At 53.1% G+C, this 11,663-nt stretch overlaps 1 protein-coding gene across 1 annotated transcript in view; it reads left to right on the forward strand.

Moving 5' to 3' along the window:
* PTK7 (protein tyrosine kinase 7 (inactive)) overlaps window positions 1-11,663 on the forward strand; it is an 80,048-nt gene that overhangs the window by 47,876 nt on the left and 20,509 nt on the right. Inside the window, exons 2-10 of the mRNA XM_017547325.2 lie at window positions 4,386-4,673; window positions 5,134-5,236; window positions 5,641-5,831; window positions 5,922-6,072; window positions 7,376-7,524; window positions 7,781-8,047; window positions 10,090-10,223; window positions 10,376-10,511; window positions 10,646-10,765. Of these exons, the coding sequence (XP_017402814.1) occupies window positions 4,386-4,673; window positions 5,134-5,236; window positions 5,641-5,831; window positions 5,922-6,072; window positions 7,376-7,524; window positions 7,781-8,047; window positions 10,090-10,223; window positions 10,376-10,511; window positions 10,646-10,765 (1,539 nt within the window). The remainder of the gene's footprint in view (window positions 1-4,385; window positions 4,674-5,133; window positions 5,237-5,640; window positions 5,832-5,921; window positions 6,073-7,375; window positions 7,525-7,780; window positions 8,048-10,089; window positions 10,224-10,375; window positions 10,512-10,645; window positions 10,766-11,663) is intronic.

Consider the following 11,663-nt stretch of genomic DNA (forward strand, 5'->3'; position numbering starts at 1 on the left):
CCCCAAAGCTACACATGGAGCTGGCTGCCTCTGGGGTCATGTGGCCTGCATCTCCATGGGGGTTTGTGTGCAGTGGAGGGGGTTGCTTGGTGTGGCCTGGCAGTGAAAGAGGGGGCAGCCTTGGGAAGGCCAGGACCTTTCCCAGACCACAGTCCTGGGGGCATCCTCGTGTCAGGGCGAGGGGACGGGAATGTGGTGGTGACTACATCACCTTGAGGCAGGTACCACCTCAATCCCAAAACGCCTGCCCTCTTCTCCATCATTGCTGTCTTCTGTTTCTGTTATCAGCAAAGCTTCTGACAAAGCAAGAGCAGAGGACCTCATTTCCCAGCTCCTTTCTTGGAGTCTGACCTTTCTGCCAGGGCTCCTTTGTCTGCTTCTGCGTCTGCTGCCCCTATCCCCAAAACAAAACAGCAGACCAAAGCCGGGTGTGGTGGCTCATGCCTGTAATCAACACTTTGGAGGCCGAGGTGGGAGGATTTCTTGAGCTCAGGAGTTCAAGACCAGCCTGGGCAACATGGCAAAACCCTGTCTCTACAAAAAACTAGCCGGGCCTGAGGTCCCAGCTACCTGGCAGGCTGAGGGGGGAGGATCACTTGAGCCCTGGAGGTCAAGGCTGCAGTGAGCCGTGATTGCACCACTGTACTCCAGCCTGGGCAACAGAGTGAGACCCTGTCTCAAAAATTGCCCAACACCAAACAGCAGACCAATGTCCCCTTCTGCAGGCCGGGCAGATGGCCAGGCTGGGCACACCACAGACTGCCTTCTGAGCAAACACGGGTGCCACAGTCCTGGGCCAACCTGTATGAGGAGCCTCATGGTCGAAGTGCTTAACAGCAGGGGCTGGATCCTTGGAGCAGCCTGGGAGCTGCATTCTCTGCCTTTTGAAACATCTAAAGTCTGTCCCAGCCAGGCACTAACCAGGACCTGCTGTGAGCTGACGTCAGGACAGAGGGCCCCTTGGGGCTGGCTTTGATGTTTCCCAGGCCCCATCGTTGGGGCACAGGGGCTCTGAGTGGCAGTCTGGGAATGCAGCATCTCTTACCACAGCTATGGAGCAGCCTGCTCCCAGCCCTGGGAGTGGGTGCTGGAGGTTGAGCTGGGGGTGGCCGAGGCTGAGCTGGGGTCTCTCTGAGTCACGCTGACTCTTCTCCCAGCTTGGGTTTCTGTGGCAGGTGGTCTGTGGTTCCTGTAAGCCCAGGGCCCCTTCCCCTCCATCCCACTCACCTCCTGATTATTCCCTTCAGACCTCTCTGCTGTGGTGGCTTCTCTCCTGTTCAGGGTCTGGGAGTGGCCCTGGGGCTTGGCAAGTGGGGAGCTTTCTAATCTTCTTAGAATTTGAGTCCTTGAGCAGGAAGGGTGATCATGAGAATATTTAACAGTAGCTGCCATTTACTGAAGGTGAACCCTTTGCAAGGCACTTCATGTGTGTTTCCAGGTTTACAACTCCTGACAGCCTTGTGAAGGAGGCAGAGGAAACTGAGACAGAGTCTGCGTTACTTGCCCAAGGTCAGACACTGAGTGTAACAGTCAGGATTTGAGCCCAGCCTGTCTGATTCCAGCCCCTTAACAGCTTCTCTGTGTGGGCAAGACTCCTGGCTCCCCACCATGTCTGCAGAAGCTGAGCAGGGGCTTGCCCACACCTCGAGGGCAGGTGATCTCTCTTTGATCTTTGATGGACCTCCTAGAGTTCTGGGTCAAAGGCTCTAGGATTTTGGGTAGATCGCCGTAGCTCATGCCTGTAATTCCAGCATTTTGGGAGGCTGGGGCAGGTGGATCACTTGAGGTCAGGAGTTTGAGACCAACCTGGCCAACATGGTGAAACCCTGTCTCCACAAATAGTACAAAAATTAGCTGGGCATGGTGGCGTGTACTTGTAATCCCAGTTACTCCGGAGGCTAAGGCATGAGAATCACTTAAACCCAGGAGGCGGAGGTTGCCATGAGCTGAGATTGCACCACTGCATTCCAGCCTGGGTGGCAGAGTAACACTCCAGCTCACAAAAAAAAGAGAAAGGTCCTAGGATTTTGGTGAGTCATATTTGCAGAGGCCCACTGGGGATCAGTCTGATTCTGCCCACCTGCGTCATGAGAGGTGCTCCAGAAGTACTCCGTGCACTGGTTCTTGCCCCACACTTCCTTTGAGGTCACTTCAGTTCAGGCAGTGCTTGCTGGTGCCTTTGTGTGCCTGGCATTGTCTGCAAGAGGCATGTCCACCCCGCTACCTGGCAGTGGGGAATGTGACTCCTCATGGTAGGATCAGATACTTCTAGGGTTGTTTCTGAGTCCCTGAGCAGGGCTGGGAACTGCATAGGGTTGGTTTCTGTGGGTCATGGTCCTGGCTCTGCCGCATGTGAGCTATTTGATCTTGGGCAGATTCTTTCATGTGCCTGGACCTGAGTTTACGCATCTGTAGCACAGTGACGAGGAAGGGCAGAGCCCTATTCTTGTGCATCATTTGGAAATGTGGAGGGGTGTGTTTGGATTGTCACAGTGATGGGTGTTCAGCAGTGCTGGGAGGGCAGGTTTGTCGACTTGCGCAGTGGGTGGGATAGGCCACCCAGAGAACCAACAGTGCCACCCAGAAGAGCCAACAGTGCCACACTGGGAAGTAATGGGCTGCTCTGAGCTGCTTCCAGCTCCATGGCTGTGTTTTGTGTCAGGAGATGAGGGCTGGCACCGCTGAGGATGTTCGGAGATGGGCCAACCCCAGGGGCAGCCTCTCATCTGGACCCAGCCTAGGGGATCCTGGAATTGTCTTGACACTGACTTTATGAGGAGACTGATTCTCGTCCCCTCAAGAACAGAACCCCACCTCCAGGGACTTGGAAGGGGCTCTCTGGGCCAAGATTAGTTTCCAGTGGTTTGGAAAGGGATGGAAAAAACCCTGTTAGTCCCTTCCTGCCCTTGCCCAGCCAGTTTGGCCCAAGGCAGAGCCTGCTGCTGTGTGTAGTAGTCCCAAGTGGCTCGTTTCTTCTTCCGGGGGTGGGGAGTGGGGGATGGGGGATGGTGGATGGGGGTCCTCTTCTGTGTGCAAGGCCCAGTGGCTCCAGGCCTCTGTAAGGCGCCCACACGGGCCAGGAACAAAGTCCAGTGTGTTGCTCCTGCCACTGTCGTAACCATGCCACCCACCTGCCCGGCTCTGCCCTCTGCCTCCCTAACCCATCTGCCGTGCAGTGCAGGCTTCTTCCTCTTTGTTCCCATTGACTGCAGTTCCACCTTTGGTTGCAGGACCCCTCTTGTCCAGGGCATGCCCCTGGCCGGAGCTGAACTATAACGGTGCAGGAGAGGGAAAGGCTTCAAGTGGAAATCTGAAACAACTTGGCTCACCTCTTAACACAGAGAAGCTGGCCTTGGCCACAGATGGATTCTCAGGGCTAGAGAGCAGGACGTGGCATGGCCTTTGGCTGGTCTTTGGCAATAGCCCAGGTTTCTAGAGAATATTGGCTTCTCCGGTAATGGGGTGGGTTTTCCCAAAGAAGTGTCTGGGGAATGTTGGCTGCAGAGCATTTGTGGGTGAGATTCAAAGCATCCCCAGTCTGTGGCCACCTCTGATGCTGGCACCATCAAGGGGTGCGAGTGAAGCCATTTTTCCAAGGTACTGTTTGGATCATGATTTAACTTTGCTGAACCTCCTGAGTCTGGATGGTGGGGAAGGTAGCCTGCTCCTCAGCCAGGCATCAAAACCTCCTGTGATCTGATCCTGCAGGCCCAGGCTCTCTTCCTCTAGGAAGCCTCTCTGTTCAGCCAGCCCCCACGATCCCTTCTTCCTTTGTGCTCCAGAGTCACTACTGCCTGCTCACCCCATTCATTTGGCATTTACATGACTGTAACTGTGTCCTATGTGCCCCTCTAGTCTTGAGGCCTCTTGAGGAGAGGCTACTGTGTCTTTGTATCCTACAGAGTACTCAGCACAGTTGAAAAATTCTTCCGGGGGCTGGGCATGGTGGCTCACACATGTAATCCTAGCACTTTGGGAGGCAGAGGCAGGCAGATCACCTGAGGTCAGGGGTTTGAGACCAGCCTGGCCAACATGGTGAAACTCTGTCTTTACTAAAAATACAAAAATTAGCCAGGTGTGGTGGCTTATGCCTATAATCCCAGCTACTTGGGAGGCCGAGGCAGGAGAATCACTTGAACCTTGGAGGTGGAGGTTGCAGTGAGCTGAGATTGCGCCACTGTACTCCAGCCTGGGCGATAAGAGCGACACTTCATCTCAAAAAAAAAAGTTCCTCAGGGGACTCTTGGAATTGTGGCATCAGATTCTTCACAGCTGCACTTATTGGACGCCTCTTGTGTACACAGCCCCTTGCCTCCTGTGTACCTGTGTTAGGACAGAGGCTGCAGCTCCCCTTGACCCTGACTCTCCCCTGTCCCCATCTACAGGTACCCAGGCGGCCATCGTCTTCATCAAGCAGCCGTCCTCCCAGGATGCACTGCAGGGGCGCCGGGCGCTGCTTCGCTGCGAGGTCGAGGCTCCGGGCCCAGTGCATGTGTACTGGCTGCTTGATGGGGCCCCTGTCCAGGACACGGAGCGGCGTTTCGCCCAGGGCAGCAGCCTGAGCTTTGCAGCTGTGGACCGGCTGCAGGACTCTGGCACCTTCCAGTGTGTGGCTCGGGATGATGTCACTGGCGAAGAAGCCCGCAGCGCCAATGCCTCCTTCAACATCAAATGTGAGAGCCAGGAGGCTGTGCCCAGTCCCCCGTCAGACCCTCAACTATGAGCGCTGGGGGACCGCTCCCTTGCCTCAGCTTCTCCCATTTCCAGTTAAATAGGGCAGGCAGAAGGCATTTATTATCAGCTCTTTCTGCTCATGTGAATAAGAGGAAATTAACAGTTATATTTTTTCCAAAAATGTTTTCCTTCGAGTCTGGGGCCCATTTATCTGCTGGATGCTTGTGCAAATGGAAAGGGCATCTGAGCACCTGGCCAAGTGTCAGGCTTGACCTGCCAGGGACCAGGCAGGCACATAGTATCTGGTACCTGCAGCCCCAGCCTCAGCCTCCAGGACTTCCCCGTGTCTCTTGGCACAGAGCCTCAAGGTTCCATGGCTTCCTGCGTGTCCTCTTTGCCCTCTGCTTTCCCACCCTTATCCTGCTCTGCCCCTCACTGCAACCGTGGCCTCTGCTACAGGGATCGAGGCAGGTCCTGTGGTCCTGAAGCACCCAGCCTCAGAAGCTGAGATCCAGCCACAGACCCAGGTCACACTTCGTTGTCACATTGATGGGCACCCTCGGTAAGGAGTCAAGGAGGTGGGGTTGGAGAGGGTTATTCCAGACAGGGATGTTTCCCCAAATCCTGGACTCTATGCAGATGTCACCTCGCTCCATTCTGTGACCACTCCTTCCACCACCACGGTGCTCTTCACCCCCGCTCGCCCGCCCAGATGTTGCCCTATGCTGGCCCCTGGTGACCTGAAGAGGGGGCCACATTGTGTATAGAGCTGAGAGATCTAATCTCAACTAGTTTCTGCCCCTGAATCAGAATTACTGTGTGCCCTTATGCAAGTCCCTTCCCCTCCCCAGGCCTCATTTCTCCATGTATAAACTGAAAGGTCTAGCCCTGACCCTCTGATTCTGTATCCTCTCCACTGGCCACTGAGTACCCCCTCCCCCACTGCTGACTGTGTCTGCCCTGCAGGCCCACCTACCAGTGGTTCCGAGATGGGAGCCCCCTTTCTGATGGTCAGAGCAACCACACAGTCAGCAGCAAGGAGCGGAACCTGACGCTCCGGCCAGCTGGTCCTGAGCACAGTGGCCTCTATTCCTGCTGTGCTCACAATGCTTTTGGCCAAGCGTGCAGCAGCCAGAACTTCACCTTGAGCATTGCTGGTGAGCCTGGGGTTGGGGCGGAAGGGATGAGGTGAGGACAGGAGGGCCTCGCCACCCAGCCTGCTCGCTCCCCTATCTTTCCCTCTCCAGATGAAAGCTTTGCCAGGGTGGTACTAGCACCCCAGGACGTGGTGGTAGCGAGGAACGAAGAGGCCATGTTTCATTGCCAGTTCTCAGCCCAGCCACTCCCAAGCCTGCAGTGGGTCTTTGAGGGCGACACTCCCATCACTAACCGCAGCCGGTAAGTCATCTGGCCAGGAGCCTTCCAGTACCGTGCACCACACACGTGCGTTCTCTAGAAGCGGGTGCAGTTCATATCACAGACATCACAGATTTGTACGCGTATTCTTCAAATTTCCAACAGACACACTCAAATGTTTCGCTGTTACAAAATGAGTCTAACAAAGGGAAGAGACTCTAGGAAGAGCCCTTTTCCAGTTTGCACAAAGGCACTCTGAGCTAGTGGTGGTTCCACTTCTATCTCTCCACTGCCCACGTGGGTCTTCTAGGATGGAAGGGTAGAGACCCCAGGGATGAGAGAGGCACAAGAGACCTAGGTGTTCAGGCAGTCACAGTCTAGACAGCACGATCCAGTGTGGCAGACATTTCTCTCTCTCATACACACACAGAAACACACACTTTCTGGAGGAAGCAAACACCCCTAGAAGGTTCCAGCCCCACTACAGGGACTTCTGTTCTTGCCTGGACCCTAGGAGAGCATAGAACACCTTTGCAGTGTTGGGCATGACCCTGGTCCTTGGGCGTGTGGCTTCCTAGGCTAGGGGCTTGGATGCCACTTGGCTTCAGCCCTGAGGACATCATCCATAGCCCATCTGGTGTGGCTGAGGGGTTTCTGACCCTAGGGCTCGGTGCCCTATCAGCCTGGCCTTGCGGGAAGGTGGCTCCCCTGTCTTGACAGTTGCACATGGGGGTTACTTTGTGTATTAGTCTGTTTTCACACTGCTGATGAAGACATACCCGAGACTGGGCAACTTACAAAAGAAAGAGGTTCAATCGGACTTATAGTTCCACATGGCTGGGCCAGCCTCACAATCATGGCAGAAGGCAAGGAGAAGCAAGTCACATCTTACGTGGATGGCAGCAGACAAAAGGAAAGAGAGCTTGTGCAGGGGAATGCCTCTTTTTAAAACCATCCAATCTTGTGAAACTTATTCACTATCGTGAGAAAAGGAGGTGAAAGACTTGCCCCCATGATTCAGTTACCTCCCACTAGGTCCCACCCACAACACATGGGAATTATGGGAGCTACAATTTAAGATGAGATTTGAGTGGGGGCACAGCCAAACCACGTCACTGTGTCTCTCACCTGCACTGCCATTTGCCTCATCACTTCCAGAGCTGATCTCTGTTGGAACACACACCTGCACGTGCACCTGAGCAAGCCTATTCAGGCACACACACCAGCGTGGAGTGTCAGTTCCTCCTCTCTGCCCTGTTCCTGGTCAATTCCTTCCTCCATTTCTGACTTTTGCAGAAGTAGGCCTATTGGCCACTTTTTCCAAATGGTACTCTCCCCTCTGCAGACCCCCACACCTCCGCAGAGCCACAGTGTTTGCCAACGGCTCCCTGCTGCTGACCCAGGTCCGGCCACGCAATGCAGGGGTCTACCGCTGCATCGGCCAGGGGCAGAGGGGCCCACCCGTCATCCTGGAGGCCACACTTCATCTAGCAGGTGAGTTTCTGGCTCTGGGGTTCTGCCGTGGGGGCTGCCTTTAATATTATTGGCACATAGAGATTTAGGCTTCTGTTTTTAGTCAGCAGCTTAGAGAGCAGGGGAAGAAAAGGATGCTGGGGGTAGGAAGAAGAGGTGCAGGGGGCTGCAGGGGAGGGTTTGTGCTGGGAAAGGGCCTAGGCCTTGCTGTGGGAGAATATCATGTACCCTGAGACCCACAATAATCAGGCTGTTCCTCCCACTTATACCCTTTCAGAGATTGAAGACATGCCACTATTTGAGCCACGGGTGTTCACAGCTGGCAGCGAGGAGCGTGTGACCTGCCTTCCCCCCAAGGGTCTGCCAGAGCCCAGTGTGTGGTGGGAGCACGCGGGAGTCCGACTGCCCACCCATGGCAGGGTCTACCAGAAGGGTCACGAGCTGGTGTTGACCAGTATCGCCGAAAGCGATGCTGGTGTCTACACCTGCCACGCGGCCAACCTGGCTGGTCAACGGAGACAGGATATCAACATCACTGTGGCCAGTGAGCACCTTTGCCCTGAAGGCCAAGGAGGGGTGGAGGGGAACCCAGGTCTCGGTGTGATGGACAGAGGCTTCCCTGGTGCTCACCGGAGGCCCTCCCAGTTCTGGGCCCTGTGGGTTTGAGAATCGATTCATTACCAGGAGTTGGAGTAGACAGTGGAGAGCCAAGCACAGGGGCTCGGGTGGGTGCACCAGAGGAAAGAGCAATGGACTGGGAGTCTAGAGACCCGGGTCCCACTATGCTTCCAATGCACAGAGTGACCCACCCTACTAGGGTTCAGTCTCCTCATCTGTAAAATGGAGCCAGTAATCAACTACCTACCCCACAAGGTCCTTGGAAAGGTGAAATGAAGTAGATGAAAATGATTTCTTTTTCTTTTTGGGGAGGTAATTGTGGAAAAAATTATAGGTGATTTTTAATTAGTTTTAGTTTGTTATACTTTTCAAATTTCTTTACTAAACATTACTTATGAAAAAAGGGGGGAGAAAAGCAAGAAATATGACTGCAAGTACACATGGCAAACCTTTTATAGCCTTACCGTAGGCATAGGGATTTATTTGTTTACTTGTTTCTTTATACCATGCCTTGTTCTAAACCTTTTGTGGTAGTTTAAAAGGATACACAGTAAAAACCATAATATGCACACAGAGACACACACACATATGCAAACTGTTTTGCAATCTGCTTCTTCCACTTACCTTTATATTACTAACATCTTTCCGAGTGGGTAAATTTGCAAAAAGATTTGAATATGAAAGTGGCTTTGTAAACGTGAAGTTGAGATGCTAGTATCCCCAGTAGGATACTGAAATCTCAGAAGACAGGGGCCTGTGCTCAGGCACATGATTCGGGTGCTCAGGACACTCTGTGCAGGCACAAAGGCAAGACTCACGGTCAAGCCTTCCTCCAGTCGAGGGCTGAGAATCACCTGCTTTCATTGGGGATACTTTTTCTTTCTTTCCTTCTTTCTTTCTTTCTTTCTTTTCTTTCTTTTCTTTCTTTCTTTTTTGTTTGTTTTAATTTGAGATGGGAGTCTTTCTCTGTCACCCAGGCTGGAGTGCAGTGATGTCAACTTGGCTCACTGCAACCTTCGCTTCCCAGATTCAAGCGATTCTCACACCTAAGCCTCCCGAATAGCTAGGATTAGAGGTGTGTGCCACCACACCCAGCTAATTTTTGTATTTTTAGTAGAGGCAGTGTTTTACCATGTTGGCCAGGCTGGTCTCAGACTCCTGATCTCAAGTGATCCGCCCGCCTTGGCCTCCCAAAGTGCTGGGATTACAAGCATGAGCCACCACGCCTGGCCACCATTACTTCTTTTAACATCTGTTTCCTTAGCTGTAAAATGGGTGTTGGAATACATACCTCGGGGGGTTTATTTTTTGTTTTTTTAGAGATGGAGGTCTCACTCTGCTGCCCAGGCTAGAGTTCAGTGGCTCACAGCAATCCTCCCTGCTCAGCCTCCCAAAGTGCTGGGATTTCAGGCAGGAGCCACCACTCCCTGTCTACCATGGGGGCTTATAACTAAGATAATGTTAACTAAGTTAATTAATGTGACAATTAACTAAGATAGCTTTCAAAAGGTGTGTTGGCTCACGCCTATAATCTCAGCACTTTGGGAGGCCAAGGAGGGAGGACAGCTTGAGGCCATGAGTTTGAGACCATCCTGGGTAACATAGCAAGACCCCATCTCTACAAAAAAATTAAAAAAAAAATAGCTGAGTGTTATGGTGCATGCCTGTGGTCCCAGCTGTTTGGGAGGCTGAGGTGGGAGAATCACTTGAGCCTAGGAGTTCGAGGCTGTAGTGAGCCGTAATTGGGTCACTGTACCTCAGCCTGGGTGGCAGAGTGAGAACCTGTCTCAGAGGGAAAAAACAACGTGCTGGCACCTGGGTCTTCCTTAAAGGAAAACTCCTGCCTTCTAAGCAGCATGGGGCTTCTGAACTCAGGGCCCAGAATGGTATTAGAATTTCTTGGAGCTGGGTCCTTTGGCTTTGGAGACCTGTGAAGCAGCATTCACTGTTTCATTCCTGTCCGTCTAGCTGTGCCCACCTGGCTGAAGAAGCCCCAAGACAGCCAGCTGGAAGAGGGCAAACCCGGCTACTTGCACTGCCTGACCCAGGCCACACCCAAACCCACAGTTGTCTGGTACAGAAACCAGATGCTTATCTCTGAGGTGAGACAGAAGACTGTTGCTATCGGTGGGCGGGGGCCTCCCTCCACCTGCCCTCTTCTGTGCTCACCTCCACAGTGCTCTTTCCCTGGAGGTGGCCTCCAGGGAGAGGTGGGTGTGGGTTCAGGCTTTGAGGCCTCTCACCTGTGCTGTAGGACTCACGGTTCGAGGTCTCCAAGAATGGGACCTTGCGCATCAACAACGTGGAGGTGTATGATGGGACGTGGTACCGTTGTGTGAGCAGCACCCCCGCCGGCAGCATCGAGGCCCAAGCCCGTGTGCAAGTGCTAGGTGAGCCAGCATGTCTTGGGGGAGCACCCTTCCTGGTTAGGCAGGAGAGGAAAGGGGAAAGAGTGGCAGGCCTGGCCCTGGCCTCTCCAGCGGCCTCAATTCCTCCTCTTTCCACCCACCCTCTGCTGAGACAGAGAAGCTCAAGTTCACACCACCACCCCAGCCGCAGCAGTGCATGGAGTTCGACAAGGAGGCCACAGTGCCCTGCTCAGCCACAGGCCGAGAGAAGCCCACTATTAAGTGGGTACGGGCAGGTGGGTACAGTGCCGGCATAGGGTGGGGACAGGAAGGGCAGTCCACTGATGAGATGCATGCCTAAGGGCCAGCTGGGTGCCCCACATTGTGCCGGGAAATGTGGAGATGAGACGAGCAATGCAGGGCTGATTTATAGTTTAGAAAAGAAAAAGCCAGACACAGAAGAGGTCAGCTTGCAGCGTTGGACAACGTGGAAGACGACTCAAGGCAGCAAGTGACTGGATTGGTCCAGACAGTGCTGTAAAGCCCTTTCTTCCCACCTGCCAAAATAGTTTATTTTTCCAACATAAAAATTACATGGAGGCTGGGCATAGTGGCTGACACCTGTAATCCCAGCACTTTGGGAGGTGAGGTGAGGGGGTCACTTGAGACCAGGAGTTGAGACCAGCTTGGCCAACATGGCGAAACCCCACCTCTACTAAAAATGCAAAAGTTAGCCAGGTGTGGTGGCACATGTTTGCAATCCCAGCTACTTGGGAGGCTGAAGCAGGAGAATTGTTTGAACCTAAGAGGCAGAGCCTGCAGTGAGCCAAGATCATAGCACTATACTGCAGCCTGGGTGACAGAGTAAGACTCTGACTCAAAAAAAAAAGAAAGAAAGAAAAAAGTTACATGGACTCCTTTAGAAAATATCGCGAGAAAATATGCACAGTCCTCCACTTTGGGAGGCTGAGCCAGGAGGATCGCTTGAGCCCAGGAGTTCGAGACCAGCCTTGGCAACACAGGGAGACCTGGTCTCTACAAAAAAATTAAAAAATTAGCCAGGCATGGTGGTGCACGCCTGAAGACATGCTTATTATAAAAGTAGACAATACTTAACTATGTAGCTTTTAAAATATTTTTAAAAATTATTTATGTTTATGTTTTTTTTTTTTTTTGAGACGGAGTTTTGCTCTT

The sequence above is a fragment of the Cebus imitator genome, unplaced genomic scaffold, assembly GCF_001604975.1.
Source record: "Cebus imitator isolate Cc_AM_T3 unplaced genomic scaffold, Cebus_imitator-1.0 Scaffold197, whole genome shotgun sequence".
Lineage (NCBI taxonomy): Eukaryota > Metazoa > Chordata > Mammalia > Primates > Cebidae > Cebus > Cebus imitator.